The 19,392-nt window shown below is 38.0% G+C and overlaps 1 protein-coding gene across 13 annotated transcripts in view; it reads left to right on the top strand.

The window, feature by feature from the left end:
- The window catches only part of CCDC7 (coiled-coil domain containing 7), a 325,715-nt gene that overhangs the window by 193,980 nt on the left and 112,343 nt on the right, over positions 1-19,392 (top strand). For all 13 annotated transcript variants that reach the window (XM_039344077.1, XM_039344074.1, XM_039344070.1 and 10 more), the window contains 4 exons: positions 2,781-2,900; positions 7,541-7,657; positions 13,107-13,220; positions 17,753-17,878. In XM_039344077.1, the coding sequence (XP_039200011.1) occupies positions 2,781-2,900; positions 7,541-7,657; positions 13,107-13,220; positions 17,753-17,878 (477 nt within the window). The remainder of the gene's footprint in view (positions 1-2,780; positions 2,901-7,540; positions 7,658-13,106; positions 13,221-17,752; positions 17,879-19,392) is intronic.

The raw sequence follows: 19,392 nt of genomic DNA, 5'->3' as shown, positions 1-19,392 counted from the left end.
TATTTGGCTTCTTTGCAACCAGCTTGCAATTACAATGGCTGTAGCATCTTACAGTCACACCATCTCAATCAACAACATCTATTGCTAGCTTCCAACAAGCAAAGTCAATATGGAAACTGGCAGGAAGTCACAAATGGTGATCATGAGACAGTGGGACACTGCAACTGCATGGATTCACCTAATGATGGCAACTGGAATTGCAGCAAGCCGTGGTAAGTTGACATGGCCACATGTGTCAGGTTTTATGACCATGTTGCTTAGTGGTGGAGTTGCATTACCATTATCAAGCCAGAACTACCTGTATTCTTCAGGTTTTACTATTATGAAAATGTATCTGGTCTTAATCACATTTTCTGATGTACCTTGCTGCAGATCTTTTATTAGAGGGAGGGTCATCATAGTAGCCTTTCAGCTGTAATGAAACACTATATAAGTAATAATGAATATCTTCATTTGGTTTAACTCATATTCTGGATATGAACAGATGTTCATGTTTCTGTCTGGGTAAGTCTTATGTTTGTGTTTCCAGTCAGTAAATCTGGGTTTAAAAGTTAGTTTGTTAGATTCCCAGATTTACATTTAGATTCTTTAGTTAAGTTGATAAATTATCTGTCATCTTCTGGTGAACTTCATGAAAAATTTATCTCCTGGAATATCTTACATATATTATAATTCTTTCAAAGATACCATTATAAATTCCTATAATCCCATTCATCCAGCTAGATATCAAGCGTAATGATTTTTTTGGTTCATCATCGTCTTGCATGAAATGTCCAAAAGATGTGAGTTTGTGCTGGCTAATCTTTTCTTTTAGTGGGGGAGTAATCATCTTAAGATAGTCATGAATTACTGATTTCTACTTTTTTTAGTATTAATTTCAGATCCATGTTTGAGTGGCCATCTTTCACAAAGTCCACTACTACTGTAATGATTCTCATTTTGATTAACATAGCCAATTCTCATCTTTCGTTATTTTGTTTGATAGAGAAGCTTATTCCTGTAGGAGATCTATGTCATTGCCTTCTTACCTTCTTTACTTATTTATTTAATAAAAATTATATGGCCACCCAACTTACTTTCAGTGACTCCAGGCAGCTTACAAAGATAAAAATCCAAAATTAAAAACAATAAAAAGTAATAACCCTCTACTCCCCTCACAACAACAGTCAATCAAATAAACCACTTGATGGCTCCATCTCACTGTAGGTTCCTTAGGCCTGTTGGCAAAACCAGGTCTTCAGGGCCTTGCAAAGAGTGTCATAGTAGGGGCCAATCTTATCTCTATGGAAAAGATGTTCCATAGGGAGGAAGCCATCACACAAAAGTCCCTTCTCTTTAGGAAAAAGAACCCATAGCATTGTCTGCCTGTCAACTATGCTAAGTCAGGTAGCTGTGACTGGGGAAGGAGGGGCCTTCAAATAACCTATGGTCCCAAGCCATGTACAGGTAATCCTTGACTTACAACCATTTGTTTAGTGACCATTTGAAGTTACAACGGCATTGAAAAAGTGACCGGTTTTCACACTTAATACTGTTGCAGCATCCCCATGGTTACATAATCAACATTTGCAACTGGCATCTATTTATGACAGTTGCAGAGTCACCTTTTGTGACTTTCTATCAGGTGAAGTCAATGGTGAGGTCAGATTCACTTATTAACTGTGTTACTAACTTAACAATTGCAGTAATTCATTTTGCATCCATGGTGAGAAAGGTTGTAAAATAGGGCAAAACTTACTTAACAACTTAGGAACAGTAATTATGAGCTGAATTGTGGTCATAGATTGAAGACTACATTTAGGGCTTTAAAGGTGACAACTAACATCTTGAATTGGACCAGAAGGAAATCAGAAACCAGTGCAGCTCCTGTTGGAGAATTACATTTAATTAATTTAGGTAATGTTATATCTATATCTCGAATGTTAGTGCTCTTGTGGAATTTTGAGGTGATGACAATTCTCTAAGTCATCTGTGAGAATTTTTATTATTCACATACATCAAATAGTGCATAGTTTTATACCTGATTTAGTTATCATCTCTCTTTGAACCATAACATTCTTATTATAATCTCAGTGTATACTTTAAACAAACCTGGAATTAGTGTATATCCTTCTCACTCCATTTTTTATTCTAATTATTATTCTTTGTTTTTCAAAATTTTCTTTTTATAGTAATTTCTTCCCTCTAATGATTTCTCAGAAAAATAGTCAAGTGTTTTAAAATGCCTATGAACTACATTCATATTTGGTGCTGTTTTCAAAATTAAAGGTTATTTTGTTAGAGTTATATTCAGCTTTGGATGTAAAATATAAATAATTTTATAATTCCTAATATCAACATTTCAAATTATAGTTAATGCTATAATATTTTTTATCTTTAAAGATTTTAGTTATCTAAACATTGTAGTATTAATAATCTCTAGTCAATGCTATAAATACCAATTTTTCAAAATAATATAAGTATTATATATGTTTCAGAACAATATAACAAACTATTTTTAAAGAAAAGAAAACAAAAAAGAATTAAATGTCTTGATGTATTGTGTGCAGTTTTAAGGCTTAGCAACCATCCCACTATATGTGAATTTGTCTAAATATGTTTTAATAATTATGATTGGAATCTGCCTTGTTGGTTTTTAAGAAGTTTTGTATGTTCTGTGTTATAATGTTCATTATGTTTATTTTACTCTTAATAATAATTCACAGTTTAAAATAATACATAAATTCATGACTTCTAAAATGTTTCTCAAGAAATGAGTAAAAAAATATTTCTGCTTCCAGAAAGAAAATTACATGAGCTATTGATGAAGGAGCAGCATTTACTGGAAAAGATGGAATCAAGTGAAAAAGAACTACAGGATGCTCAGGATCTTGCAACTGTCCAGCCAGGCAGTATCAGTGGTATATATCTGGGTTTTTGTATTATGTGAATAACAATATTAAACATTTAGGAATATAGGAATCTCTTTATATTAGTTGAACCAGTGATACATCTGTCTATCTGTCTCAGTATTTCAGATACTGGTTGTAATGGTATCATTTCAGGAGGGTTTTTTTTTTTGTGGTCCACAGAGATACAGGAAACTGAACAAGGCACTTCACAATAAAGGTTTATTATCTTGTTTTGGTATCTGGGAATGAGAATCTGTGAGTTAGGAGATGCAAAGAGTTATATACTGAGGAAGAAAACAGTGGGTTTCATAAGCCTGCTTATGTAGGGACCATATTTGTACCTCACTATTTCTAATTGCATTTTCAGCATTCAGGAAATAGGCAAACAAAAATTAATGTGGATAATGGTAAAACTTTTAAGTAGCTTTAACTAATGCTTTTAATGTCTAAAGAAACAGATTTCCTCCCTTCCATCTGCTGTGCTGCCTCAGTGTGGGGGGGGGAGGGTTTTTCCTGGGAAGGATGAGTGAAAAAAGAAATATATGTCAAAAATATATATATCAGTAGGGTTACCCAAAATGGGAAAGTCATCCCAACTGCTCAGCTAAAGCAAGTAGACTCCTGTATTGGGTGGCAGAGATACAGGAAGATGCCAGAGGAAAATCATTTTAGTGACAAAGACAAAGACATTAATTCAATATACACAAGAGAAGACAGTACACCACTTCTGTATTTTTATAAAAAAAAACCCACATGAGTAAAAAAATATAAAATGATTGATGATATAATGCCAGGTAATAGGTCTTTCAGGTTGGATTATACTCAACATGCTACTGATGAAGAGATGAGGATCTTTCAGAGAACTAATGTTGTTTACAATAAGGACATTAAAGCTTTTGTGACATTTAGTTGCTGATATTATCATATAGGAAAGAAAATCCAAAACTGCAAGGACAGAATGGCGGGAGGCGCCTGTCAGGTGAGATTATTGTGACACTCTGGAGTACACCTGGGCTCGCGGTGAGTTGTGGCAAAAGGGTGAGGCTTTTCCAGTGGCGTGAGATGAAGCCATATGTGATCGCCGGGATGGTGCATGCGAATGGAGGGAAACTTCAGACTTGGCCCTCTCGACCGATCTGTCTTTTGTGTAGGACCCGGGTTCCGGGAGCTGTTTGGAGCTCTCTAGAAACTTCTTACGTTCCTTGTTTTTTAGCTTGAGGTTCTGCATCTCGCTATCGACTGTTGGGTCTCCTAGTTCCATCTGAATCTCTTTGAGACGGCGTGCGAAGTCTGTCCATTGTGGGAAAGCGTCTTCCTTATCCTCTTCTAATGAGGGTGCGCATTCGGGAGGAAACCCGTCTTCGGGTGTTTGGTAGAGTCTCTGTAATCTCTCCTAGGTTCTCTCGTGGCAGTTGTAGAACGACTGCCATCTTTCCGTCAGATATGACCGCATGGCTTCTGTAGGTTTTCTTTGTTGCCTCAGGTCATAGGGAACCTGAGATGTCTTTGGCCTTACTGAGGCTTGAGCATCAGCCTCTGTGTACAGATCAAGGCTGGCTGTTTGCAGCATTTCTCCTTGGCTGAGTGGTTGGGGTGTCTAGGTTGGTTGGTTGAACCCCTTCTTCTAAACCAATTGGACACTCTGTCAAGGCTAGCACAGGTTCAGTAAACTTCCTAGCTATTTTGAAGAAAATTTGATGAACGTCTCTCTTTGACCACTAGGGGTCGCTACTTGCATATCAGCTACTGGGGTGCTGTCTGTGGGTAGAGGCACCACTGGGTGCGCTCTCCTGTGTTCATGGGTACTTCAGCACAATTCACCTTTTCACCACTAGGGTTCACTTCTTGTGGGTCAGTTACCAAGGTGCTCTTCCTTCGAGATTCACCCTTTGTCCACTAGAGGGCTTTCTCTGTGCATGATGAAAGGCTTGCATGTAGTTCCTTCTTTAACCACTAGGGGGCATTTGGAGAGAGGCCAGCCATAATTCTTCTTTACTACCATGTTACCCTCAGTGGCCATCTGGGAAATTACTGAGCTTTGCTAGCTCCCGTAACTCCCACCGTGGTCGTTAAGTTGCAAGCTGGAGACTGCTTGGGACTCTAAAATCCTCTTGGTCGTCAGCTTTGTGATAATAAGCAAGGTTAATTGCTGCCTTTTCTTCTCCTTAATTTGCCCTCAGCATAGTCACCACTAGAGGTGACTGCTTGCGTGAGTGATTACTTTGGGTGAAGTTCACTCTGTGCCCTCTAGGGGATGTTGGTAACTTTGCATGAATTTAGATAACTTGCTCTTCAACTATCAGATTCACTCTGCAGAAAATTGCATTCAGTGAAGTACCTTCAATCCCCTCTAGGGGGTGCTCTTAACTTGGGTTGATGCGGTTACCAAATTAGGGGGGTACCTTTCCTTCAGCAAGGATAAAAATTGCTGAATGAGTGTTGTGTGCAGATTGGTCACCAGGGGATGCTGTTGCACTGCTATTGGAGCCTCTGAAAACCTCTTTCCATTGACATAGCTGGAATTCTAAGGGGAGGGGGTAATTTAGACTTCTCTCACCAGCGCTGAGTTAGCTGACAAGATTAATTGCTCTATTGCTCTCCTTGGTAACCTGATTACTTCCCTTAGCAACAAATTAGCCTGTTCACAGAAACAAGAACAGAAAGGAAATCAGCGATTTTCGTAGCAAGCTGTTTGAACACAGACACCTTTCCGTTGGTTTTAGCAACACAGACAATAATCTCTGCCTTTGCTTTCCAAGCAAACAATTCTCTCATTGCCTTTTCCCCTTTTAAGCAGTTAAGAGTTAATTGCCTGCCTCTTGGTTGCATTCCAATCTCTCTCTTTGGCTTGCGTAAAGACACAGCTTCCATGTTTCACTCTGTTTAAACAAACATAGAGAATAAATAAGAGGGGGTCATCACCCGTTCCAAGCTTTTCTCTGAACTTTAGAGGCAGTCTTTGCTTGCAAGGAAATTAGCAATACAATGCATCAGACAGAAACGCTTGGGGGAGGGAGGTTTCATCCAAATAACACCTTCCCTTTGAAACGCTGGCTGACAAGCAGAGCACTTCCTTTAAAGCTGAAGTTAATATGAAGGCAGATATATTGATTTTACTTTTCTCGCTCTAGAGTCAGATGTGAAGATAAAGCCATGAATTTACTGTTCTGATCATGAATAAAAATGCCTTTCTAATCCAATAACAGACAGATTAAACTCAAATAAAGATGATTCCAAAATAGATAATTTATTCAGTCAGAAAACAATACTTGCTAGTTGTAGATTCCGTCTATATATTGTAATCTGTTCATCTTCATTAGGTAAATTCATTAACTTCTCCACACCAACTTCTTATGTGGAGTGGAGCCATCTGAGACATCCGATGGCCCCATGCTTATCTCAGACAAAGAACATTCCAAACTGGCTCGTGGCCAGGATATCCTGTGATGAACTTTAGTGGCTCCTCTTTTCCTCCTACTATTGAGCTATTAACATGGGATAGCTTACTAGCTAAACTACATTACCCATAACCCATTTCTTAAGGAGACAGCACTTAACCCAATAAATGCCAAACATTCTAACACAGAGACCTTCATGGTCCAGAACAAAAATTAATAGAGAATCATTTACAAAAAGACTGAATAAAAGAGAGTCTAAGACACAGTGCTGTTTGACCTCTTCTCTTATTCAGAATGACATATATCAGATGGCCTCTTGGGGAGAATCTAAATTGCATTGGAGCATTCCTGGCTAGATCAAAACCACTGAAAATCTGGTCACTTGTGATGCCTACAGGGAAATAAAGGCTTCATGTTTTGTAAGGACATGTAGAATCAGATATATACAGTGGGTACCTGGAGCTTAAAAAACGTGATCCCAAGGAAAACCAGAATTTGTCAAAGCAAAAATTAAGATTCTTAAATTGGAATATATGAACTCCCTATTACCGGATGGTAATAATACATAGTTAAACTTGAGTCACATGCGATTTGATGGTCTTATAGCTGAAAGAGATTTAAATAAATCAGTACAGATGTAATCAGAATAATCATCAATGAAATACATTTAAAGAACAGATGTAGTTCATGAAAGTTACATACAGATGAACATTAACCATGTATAGAAAATTAAAGCAGAAAAAATATTTCCAAAATTTCAAAGATTCAAACAGTTTTCTAAGCAATTGTATGAGGCAGTAAAAAAAGAAAGAAGATGGGTAACAAGGATGCATGTTGATTGAATGCAGACTACCATAATGAAACAAGAAAGGCCAAGGACAGAATGACAGAAATGTAACACAAAAAAGAAAATGAACGATATCCAGAAAAATTAAAGGAAAATGTATTATTAAGATAGCAATATTCAAATGTTGAAAAGGTTTGAAGGAAAACAGAAAAATTATATTGAAAACCTTTACAAATGAGATTCTACAATATCAGAAACATTTAGAAATAAAAAAATATTTAGTAACTAACTTCACTTGTAAGAGATGTTAAAACCTGTCAAACAGAAAAGCATCCATCACAGATGAAATAATCACTGAACTAAAAGCAAATATCATTTACATATATTGATACAAATTGTGATAAAGTATAATAGATTGATTTAAAACTATATTATTTTTATGAAGTTATATATAATATTTCTAGATTATAAACTACAGGAGTTAAATAAGCAAAGAAGATCTCTCATGGCAAATCTAGAGACAATTACACATGAAATACAAAAACTTACTTCTGAAGGTGTTTCTATTGTGTATCCTGATGGTAAGTAGAAAATAAATTATATTGTGAATTTTACAAGGATTTATTAAGCATGTACTGCTTCTGAATTGAAACTGATCATTTGGGAATAACATACACACCATCTGAACTGTACAGATGGAAAATCAAGTGACATAGAATTGTTCTTCCCTCTCTTGATGAAACCTCATTGATTTAATTCCTTGACCATGTCCAAGAGCGTTTTGTCTTTTCTCATTAAAACAAATAGTAATTGGAAAACTTACTCATCCTTTTCTCCCTTTTCACCTCAATATTTAACCTGCTTCTAAAGGTAATTCTCCATAGGGAAATGGCTATTAACTAATAATAGACCCCTATTCCTGCCCCCCAATCATCCTATTCCGTCCCTACCTATTTTTTAACTTATATTGCTGTATTTTCATTATTGTTATTGTTTAATTTTTTTTACTATTGTTATAGTTATATTTCTTACAATTTTATGTTGTACTGTTGTAAGCCTCCTAGAATAGCCCCATAGTGAGATAGTGGCAAGCAAATAAGTAAGTAAGTAAGTAAGTAAGTAAGTAAGTAAGTAAGTAAGTAAGTAAGTAAATAAATATTTTGCAATTTAAAAGGCCTATTGTTTATCTTCCCATTCTTTTCCTCTTTTGCTTTTGCTCTGTTTAACAATAGTAGAAACTGAAAAGAAAGCAGGAAACAAGCTTAACAGGTCAATAAAAATATTGAAATAATAATAATGTGATTGAAAGTTATTGACTCAGAGAGCTATGTGACCTCCTGCATTGGGACTTTTCCCAATAAGCAGTGCGAAGAATCTGAAGATATAAATGTATAGAAGGAGCAAAGGAATAAACCCCTTTCCCAATCATCTCTATTGCCAGCTTAATAAAATGAAGGAGAGTAGTTGTCCCTGAACAAAAGCTATCCTGTGGTCAGTTCTTAGCCAGCCACCTTCTCCTTCTACCACAGTGGTTCTCAACCTGTGGGTCGGGTCCCCATTTGGGGTCGAACGACCATTTCATGGGGGTCGCCAAACAACGCAGTCCGCCATTTTTTTCCCTTTTTCCTTAGCTGTGCTACTCCCTTTTATTCTATTGGCTTTTGAAAGCCAATAGAATAGACTCTCTTGAATAGAGTCTAATTCTATTGGCTTTCAAAAGCCAATAGGAATTATCCAGGCTGTCTCTGCCCTGCTGAGCCTGCCAAAAGTCCCATTCTGCAAATGGTGCTGCACCAGTTGAGTAGTCCTCGACTTACGACCGGTTGGGGGTCGCGACATTAAAAAGGTTGAGAACCATTGTTTTACCAGATCTATCAGGGGAACTCATGGATTATAGTTGCTGCTGATAAGATCATGTCAAGCCACCAGATGTCAGCAAAGGATAACAATTGGTTTCCTTAGAATCAGAATACAGAACAGTCAGTCTCTTCACCTTTGCCTTTTGCAACTGTGCTTTCTGAGAAATTCATATCTTGCAAAACCTTGTACAAGAAAGCCCGAATCTAAGAAGATTAGTGTTTTTTTTATTATGTTGCTCTTGTCTTTCTCCTGATGAAATGCAAAAATATCCATTGGAATATTCTTTTATTGTTTATAAAATGAGTCTGAATTTGAGAATGGTTGTGTGTTAGTGAATTATCATTAAATACTATGTTTTTCTGAAGTTTGGTTCCAAAGGAAGTTCTTCACTTGAGAATAATTTGATATGGATCATCGATTGATCATTTAAAGTAGATAAAAATTCTTCCAGTAGTACTAAATCAGATGAACACTTAATGGTAAATCTGTTAAAAGCCTCATGTTGTTCTCCCAAAGTTTATATAATCTTTTGCTAAGAGAAATCCTTTGAACCCCTCAAATAGTTTGTTTCATTTCTGAATAAGGATTCCCAAGCCAAGAGGTTGGAAAGGATTAAAGGGACTTTGTTACAAATTAATTTCTTATTGTACATGATTGTATCACAATTATGCTATTATCCATGAGTTTTTCTGTAATTTTTCTGTAGTTTTTCTGAGTTTAGCTGTCTCTCAATAATAGCTATTTCCTCAGCAATATTTAGAATTTTGGAGGTTCTCTTATCTCTGATATTGGTAATAATCTCTCTAAGATTGATACGGATGAAAAGATGATTCACATGATATGTTATTTTACTTTCCTTTTTTTTTGTGTGTCACTGCCCTGGTCACCAGAGTTTACTGGAGATACACCCCTGGAGAAAAAAGTTGATACTTTTTACTGCTTTTGAGATTTAATGTATATATTATCATCTTCAATTACTGGGCATAACTCTTCTTTTTTGTAGATATTTCTAGCTAGGACCATTGTTTTCACACCTGAGTCTTTTCCTTCATCAGCTGAGTTTATGAACAGCTTTCAGTAAGACCTTAGAGAAGCACTACAAAGAGGGCTATTACTTAAAAATATAGATTGAAATGGCAAACTCTTGCTTTGTAATATTCCTGGAACACATTCTAGTTTAAACAGCAAATTTCACAATCTTCGGATTTCTTTATGTTCAGTTGTAATCTTCAAATTGAATGTTAAAGAAGTGGTGTAATCTTCAGATACACTGATGTAGTACTTCAGTTAGCTTTATTTCCAACAGTTATAGATAATTTACAAGGCTTTCTATTTCTATTTATTTTGCCTTCCTTCTGAACAACCCAAAATAAAATTTCATATATAGTTAGTGTTAGATCAGTGGTAGTCAACCTGGTCCCTACTGCCCACTAGTGGGCGTTCCAGTTTTCATGATGGGCAGTAGGGGTTTTTTCCAATATTGAAGCACTTTCCTTTTTTTAATTTAATTGACTTTTAAAAAAAATTTCATAGCATTATTTAAAAACATTTTCATTAGGTTTTTATAAAATTCCCCGTGACAATTTAAATTTCTGAAAATATACTATTTGTATCACCCGTGAATAAGTTTAGTTCATGTTATGTAAGTGAAACTAAATGGCGCTATAATGTGACTGCAAACAAAAGAGCCTCATCTCAGAATAGCTCGCGCATCTCCCCCCACACTACCCAGCTGTAACAGACAAGCAGAGCTGGTAGCCAGCAGCCCCCCAAACCCAATCCACGATGCGCGAGAGGCATGCGCAGACAACGATACATGGCGCAGGCTTTTTTGTTTGCGGTCGCACTGGTCAGTATGCAGTTAGATTTATGAGAGTGAGCACGTGCCTACAGCTTCAAAATATTGTGAGTCCATGTCTCAAAAAAAGAAATACGCTTGTGGCTATTTGCAAAGTATCTGAAGATGGGTTTCATAGAATCTGTTGTAAATAAACAACACCCAATGTGTTTATTGTGTCATAAAACATTATCCAATGAGGCAATGAAGCCAAGTCGATTGCGAGAACATCTTTCTACAAAGCATCCAAATGATAAGGACAAGCCCAATGGAAACATATAAAAAATTTCAAAATCGTTCAACAATCGTTGCATCATTAAAGAAACAACATGCAGCGAATGCAGATGGATTAATTGCCGCTTATCGCATTTCACAATTAATTGCAAAAAGTGGTAAAAGCTATAATATTGGAGAAACTGTAATAATACCTCTATAAAAGAATTTATCTCAACAGTAATGCATCAGGATATATCTGAAATTTTAAAAACGTTGCCCTTAAGTGATAGCACAGTAAAACGACGAATTGAAGAAATGGCAGTTAATGTTGAAAAAAACCTGATAAGTATTCTTCAAAACTCTTCATTTTCCATGCAATTGGACGAGTCTACCATTGCAGATAATAATGCTTCATTGATGGCATATGTACGTTATTTTGATGAAAACAATATATTACGAGAAGAAATGCTATTCGTAATAAATCTCATTATAGATACAAGAGGATTATATTTAATACTGTGAAATCATACTTTACAAAAAATAATATTCCTTTGAATAATATTGTTGCATGCGCTACTGATGGAGCACCATCAATGATAGGTCGCTATCGTGGATTTGTTGCTTATTTGAAGGAAGAAGTGCCAAATGTTTTATGTATTCATTGTGTGGTGCACAGACAACATCTTGTAGGAAAACATCTAAGTACAAGTCTCCATTCATCATTAACTATAATAATTCGAGCCATAAACAAGATCAAATCCAATGCAAAAAATGATAGAATGTTTTGACAGCTTTGCCAGGACAATAATGATTTTATTACGTTACTTTTGCACACAGAAGTTCGGTGGCTGTCAAAGGGTACATCTTTGGCTTGTTTTGTAGCATTATATGATAGTGTCATACAATTTTTTGAAAGTAATAATGAGACCAATCTGTGTCAACAGTTAAAAACAGTAAAGAATGATGCCTTTTATTTGGCAGATATTTTCAAGAGATTTCATGATGTCAATTTGCAGCTTCAAGGAGCAAATAAAACTCTTATAGGTTGCCAAAGTATTGTGTCGTTATTTATTGACAATCTTAAACTACTTATAATCTATTGAAGAGAGAATTTCATCAGTTTCCTGAATTATCATCTATAAAAGATGATGTAACTCCAGAGGATATTGACAGATTCAATAGCCACCTCAATGAACTTAAATTCGACATGGAAAAATGATTTGAAATGAAGATATTTTGAAATTGAAGGTGTATGACTGGATGAAAAATCCTTTTACTACAAATATTGAAGAGGCTGATACGACTCGCCAAGAAGAACTATTAGAAATTAGATATGATGAAGAAAGTAAACATAAATTCGATAGTGGTGGATATGAAAACCTATGGCAAAGTAAAAAAAAATGCCTGTCTTATATCCAAATATATGGAAAATGATATTCAGTTTATTGATACCTTTCTCTACCTCATATCTTGTGGAATCAGGCTTTGGTGGTGTTAATCATATTATGACCAAAGAAAGAAACTGCCTGAATATTTCCGAAAGAGGAGACCTTTGTTGTTCCTTACAAAAAATGAGCCAGATATCCAGTATTTAGTTTCTCAGCCTCAGCCTCAGGGATCTCATTAATAATTTAATTAATTAAATGTAATTTCATCAGACTTCATGCTTCTATGTATGCAAAGTATAAATAAAAAGATAGATTTAACTACAATAAGTTGTTTTATAAAGATTTATTCTGCCAAACTTAGCGAAAGTCCGACATAAAGTATTTGGTAAGTAATATTATTATATGCTTTAACTTGCTATAACTCTGCTTTATAAATTTTATAAAGTAAAGTTACTTCCCTACTTTATAAATCACCATTACTAACCACCGGTGGGTGGTTAGAAAATTTTACTACTAACAGAGATACAAAAGTGGGCGGTAGGTATAAAAAGGTTAACTACCCCTATATTAGATGTTTGCTCCAAAAGCGGATAAACTCAATAGCTCATGTAAACTCTGGCTGTCTCATCCTTCACATCCTCTGGAAATTCAAGAGCTGCTTTAATATTTAATGCAACTTAAAAGTAATAATAACTTTGATGTGTTTTTTGAAATATTAACATGTTACAGAAAGAGAATTATATGAATTATCTGGAAAAAGAGAAGAAATATTGGCAAAGCTTGAATCTGTTCAGAAAGAACTAGATGAAGCTTCAGCTTCTGCAGCTGCCCAGCCAGAGGCAGGTGTGTATTAATCAATTTCAAATGTTACTTCTTTATTTATTTATTTATTTTTTAAAAAAACCTCCATAGCTCTTTTTTTAATTATTTCCCACTATTGAATAAAATTTTGATGCAAAACAATATTTAAAGAAGGCAGTAAGAACTGGAGTATTATTCCAAATTCAAGGAGATCTACATATCAATAAAAGAATATTTGCAGCTCAGAGTTGAACTGAGAGGTTGAAAGAACTGATGATGTTTGGGTAATGAAATGCAAGAAAACAACCAAACTCAGAGAGATCTAAGTATAGGATCATTTTTAAGCAATGGGAGCTTGAAAAAAATAAATCCAAATGGAAGCTTATATAAGGCTAAATCAAGAATATACTTACATCAAGGTAAGTATATCTGCCCTACAATGAGGAAGAAAAATTATTTGACCCCCTACTGATTTTGTATGTTTGTCTGCTGACAAAGAAATGATCAGTCTCTAATTTTAATGGTAGGTTTATTTTAACAGTGAGAGACAGAATAACAAACAAACAAACAAAAAAAACACCAGAAAACCACATTTCAAAAAAGTTATAAATTGATTTGCATTTTAATGAGTGAAATAAGTACTTGATCCCCTATCAATCAGCAAGATTTCTGGCTCCCAGGTGTCTTTTATACAGGTAACAAGCTGAGATTAGGAGCACTCTCTTAAAGGGAATGCTCCTAATATCAGCTTGCTACCTGCATTCACAGAAGCAATCAGTCAATAAGATTCCAAACTCTCCACCATGACCAAGACCAAAGAACTGTCCAAGGATGTCAGGGACAAGATTGTAGACCTACACAAGCTGGAATGGGCTACAAGACTATCGCCAAGCAGTTTGGTGAGAAAGTGACAACAGTTGGTGCAATTATGCACAAATGGAAGAAGCACAAAATAACTGTCAGTTTCCCTCGGTCTGGGGCTCTATGCAAGATCTCACCTCGTGGAGTTTCAATGATCATGAAAACAGTGAGGAATCAACCCAAAACTACACAGGAGGATTGTATCAATGATCCCAAGGGAACTGGGACCATAGTCACCAAGAAAACAATTGGTAATACACTGCGCCATGAAGGACTGAAATCCTGCAGTGCCACAAGGTCCCCCTCCTCAAAAAAGCACATGTAAAGGACTGTCTGAAGTTTGCCAGTGAAGATCTGAATGATTCGGAGGAGAACTGGGTGAAAGTGTTGTGATCAGATGAGACCAAAATTTAGCTCTTTGGCAATAACTTAACTCGCTGTGTTTGGAGAAGGAGAAATGCTGCCTATGACCCCAAGAAACACCATTTCCACCATCAAACATGGAGGTTGAAACATTATGCTTTAGGGGTGTTTTTCTGCTAAGGGGATAGGACAGTGGTGGCGAACTTATGGCACGCGTGCCAGAAACGGCATGCGGAGCCCTCTCTGTGGGCATGCGCCATCACCCCAGCACACATGGTCACTAAAATTTCGCCAACACCAGCCAACCTGGAGCCATTTGGGGGAGGTGCCACCTCCCCGGAACAGCAGTGCAGACATGCCTCGCTTACAGGCAGGCAGGGCAGGGCCTCACAGAGGAGGAGGAGCTTGTCCCTCCATGGGATGAGCTGCGTTTGGCGGACAACCTGTAGGTGCCGTCGGCAACAAACTTGGCTGTGTCCCAACCGTGGGGGAAGTCGCAGGAGAGGCAGTCCTGGCCGGCGGTCATGGTCAGTGTGGGGCAGCGGGCTTGGTAGGCGGGCCTGGTGGGCACAGGCGGCTGATCTTCACCCAAAGCTCTGACTCATAGGAATAGAAATATCTTCATAGAAATATCCGGCGGCAAGAAGGGAAATCAAAAGAGACAGTGGATAGGGCCTTGCAAGCGGAGTGTGAAAGGGTGCTCTGCGAAGGTTGGATCGACGGGAGAACGGTCCATGTGAGGGTTGGGGCGGTGGGAGGAGGATTCTCCATGTGAGGGTTGGAGCGGCAGGAGAACGCTCCGTGCAGGGGTTGGGGCGGCAGGAGAATGCTCCGTGTGGGGGTTGGGGCGGCGGGAGAACACTCTATGCGGGGTTGGGTCGACGGGAGCAGGACGCTCCCTGCGAGGGTTGGGACTGCGGGAGCAGAACGCTCCATACGAGGGGGAGCAGAATGCTTCATGCAGTAAGTAAACTTTAAAGAGAGTTTTAAAAGTATGGCAGAGAAAATCCTGCCTCTTATATGGGATCAGGTTTTTTTTCTCCACTCCCTTTGGCTGTTCCCTGCCAGACTGTTTGGGAGCAAAAAGACAAGGAGAGAGGAGAGAAGCCTCCTTACGTGGGATGGGGAGGGGCGTTTTAGCTCCCAGACGGTTTTGCTTGATGCAGCAGAATGGGAAGGATCCACATTCTGCAGTAAGTAAACTTTAAAGAGAGTTTTAAAAGTATGGCAGAGAAAATAATCCACTTTACGTGGGATCAGGGTTTTTTTCTCCACTCCCCCCCCTCCCCGCACACCTCAGTACCTACCACAGCTGCCAGCTACTTGCGCAGATCCATTAGGCCATCACCCAGCACAAAGGAGATGAAGAAGTCAGCTAGGAAGCCCCGCTTAGGCTTAGAGGTGGTACAGCACACCCAGGGCCAGCAGGCAAAAGACTACCCCAATCAGGGAAAGCTGGATCCCCATCGGTGTCATGGCCACCCAGGGCCAGCAGAGAGGCACACAAGCCTAGCTGGGACTGGGGGGCCATGACACTGATGGAGATCCGGCTTTCCCCGCTTGGGGTAGCCTTTGGTTTGCTGGGCATGGGCGTGCTCTACTACCTCTACTTGAGCTTGCTAGCCAGCCATTTCACCTTCTTTGTACTGGGCGGGCCAGGTGCTCCAGGCAGTGGTGGTAGCCTAATGGACCTGCATGAGCTGCTAGCCACAGTGGCCTGAGGCGGGGCTAAAGTGCGTCGGGTATGCGAGGAGAACAGGCTCCACATGCGAGCTAAGGGCAAGATCTGTGAGGGGGCAAGGAGATGGCCAGCAGCAACTTGCTCTCCAACCGCAAGCAAAAATAGATGGGACGGAGTAGGCACATCTGGCGGTCTGCATCACATGCCTCCCCTTTCCCCTACTGTGCCTGCTGCTGGAGGGCTGACCTGGTATTGGCAGTGGGCTGCAGAGCCCCAGAGTGCACCAGTTGAGGGATGGGCAGGTTGTGCTGCTGTTGGCCCCCATGCGCTCGCTGTGTGTGGGGGCCGATGGTGTCATGCAGCAGCCACCCCAGCTCCTGCCTCACAGCAATGGCACCCCTGTCCTGCCCCCAGCCTCACCTTGCCTTGCTTCACCTTACCCTGCAGGACAAGCCTCCTGCCCACCATCCCACCTGCCAGAGACCTCTTGGATCTCCCCCAACCCTGTCCGGCCCCCAGAGGTGTCCCTCCCCATGAGCAACATTGAGGTGGCCACGCCCAGGCCACGCCTACCCATGCTACCATGACTACCATAGCCACACCCATTCTGTGGCCATGTCCACTCTGGCTACACCCTGGCACTCGGCGATGCATAAGTGGGTTTTGGATTGCAGTTTGGGCACTCGGTCATAAAAAGGTTTGCCACCACTGGGATAGGACAACTTCACCACATCAAAGGGATGATGGACAGGGCCATGTACCGTCAAATCTTGGGTGAGAACCTCTTTCTTCATCCAGGGCATTGAAAATGGGTCGTAGATTGGTATTCCAGCATGATGATGACCCAAAACACATGGCCAGGTAACAAAGGAGTTGCTCAAAAAGAAGCACATTAAGATCCTGGAGGGGCCTAGCCAGTCTCCCGACATTAATCCCATAGAAAATCTATGGAGGGAGCTGAAGGTTCGAGCTGCCAAATGTCAGCCTCGAAACCTTAATGACTTGGAGAGGATCTGCAAAGAGGATTGGGACAAAATCCCTCCTGAGATGTGTGCAAATCTGGTGGCCAACTACAAGAAACGTCTGACCCCTGTGATTGCCAGTAAGGGTTTTGCCACCAAGCAAGTCATGTTTTGTGAAGGGATCAAAGACTTATTTCAGTCATTAAAATGCAAATCAGTTTGTAAATTTTTGAAAATTTTGAAATGTCTGGATTTTTTTGTTGTTGTTATTCTGGGTCTCACTGTTAAAATAAATCTACCATTAAAATTACAGGCTGCTCATTTCTTTGTCAGTGGGCAAACCATACAAAATCAGCAGGGGATCAAATAATTTTTTCCCTCACTATATGAGAAAAGGCTACAATATTTGGCTTTTTTAGTTCTATAAGCAAAATTAAATAATGCTTATAGTATTAAATTAAATTAAATTATTATTATTGTGCAGTACTTTTATAACACATAATTCTCAAATGAGAACTATAGATTAATAAATACTGTAAATATTATGAATATAAATACAGAAACTTAAGTTACTCAGAATCACTTGATTGAATTTGATAGTTATAGAAATGTAATGAATGAATGAATATAATAGAGCAGTTAACTACAGCTTAGTGTTTAGTGCAGCTTTTTCAACATATATGTCATTATTGATCTGATTTTTATAGAGCATACGTTAAATAAACTTTCTGTCGAAAAAAGACTTTTGATTGAAGAACTAGGGCAAACTACCATTAATCTACTAAAAGCAAAGAGTATTGCTTCAGAAAGAGATATAATTGGAAAACCTATTGGTAAGTACAGATTAAATGAATCTATGTTTAAAGAAAGCATTAACTTTAGGTATTTGTTCATTTTCATATATTATGCCACATTGACATTGAAAGAGGCTATAAGTCAGTCATTTTATGGTCGTGAAAATTTCATCCATTTAAGATGAACCATTAATTGAATCTCTCAGAGGCAAAAGAATTGTAATAAAACATTTTTCTTGGATAACAGTAAACCTCTTTTATGGGTATTTAAGTTGTTTAGGTTGTTTTAGAATAAGCATGATAAAAATACTAAAGGTGTAGGTGCTAAATTTCTGTTACCAGCTTTTGATGTTTGGTTTACAAATAAGATCAGTACATTATTTAAGCCCAGTAAACTTTTGGCAAAACTATGAAACATGGGAACCTGGCTTAACAGCTTTGAATAGTTATCTACCTTGCCCATCAACAATTAGTTGAAAGGTGAATGGCTTACAAGGGTCCCTCAGATAACAATCTTCTGTAGGACCTGTTACTTAATATTTTAATTGAAAATGGTATTCATTGAACTAAGGGTTTTTTATGAAAAACTGCATTTTAAAGAAACATATTCCAATACTTGGCATTGTTTTTGGGGGGATTTAGAGTCATAATTAAGGGACTAGAAACAGAAGTAAATATAGTGCCACTTTGTTTGATCCCTAGACAAAGATAAATAAACCCCAGTATTTAAGCCCATAATGCTTCAATGGTGAAATTAGGGTCGTAAAAAGGGAGTTAATTTGTATGACTGAAGAACATTTTGGCATTGGTAAGAGTAAGAATGAGAGCAGTATGTCTCCCAGATGTTTCCTATTCCAATTCCCATTCTGACTTCTTGGCTGCATTTTGCAACTGTGAAACCTCCAAAAATACACCCCCTCCCCAAACTTTTGAGCTGTATTTTGACACTTTAGATTATTAGTAGGAAAGACTGCAGTTTGCTTCTTCCAGGCTTTGGAGAAACACTATAAAACGTTAAAAAAAATAGCCATTCTTTTTAATATATATATATTATAGGCCTTGGCCTATGGCCTTGAGGATCTTGAAAATAGTTACAACTCTTGATCTCTCAGAAATTATATACTTCTTTAATTCATTGTTACATAAATATTATCTTTATTACCTCTCACAATTTTTAAAATAAGCATACGCACCTTCCAATATTGATGTCCATGAAGATGTTATTTTCCTACAGACAGAGAAGCATGCTGGAGTGGGACTTTTATCTTGTCCTTCCAAATAAATAACTGAGGGGGGAAAATTGACTTTTTTTTGTTCTCTTGCCTGAAATCTGTTTTTTTTTCTTAATTTTTGTTTTTCAGTTTAAATGGAGCTGTATAATGGAGTTGTAAAACAAATGCAAGGCAAGAAATAGTGACACTGTAATGAAGGTATCTGAAAATATTAGATACTTTCATTACAATGTCACTATTTTTTGCCTTGCATTTGTTTTAACAAAAAAAATTGCACTTGAAATGATCGATGTATGATTTTTAATGATAAGATATAATTAT

Source organism: Crotalus tigris, unplaced genomic scaffold (genome assembly GCF_016545835.1).
Source record: "Crotalus tigris isolate CLP2741 ecotype Arizona unplaced genomic scaffold, ASM1654583v1 scf7180000017890.1996003, whole genome shotgun sequence".
Classification (NCBI taxonomy): Eukaryota; Metazoa; Chordata; class Lepidosauria; order Squamata; family Viperidae; genus Crotalus; species Crotalus tigris.
The sequence above is the reverse complement of the archived record's forward strand: the minus strand, read 5'-3'. Positions and strand labels throughout refer to the sequence as shown.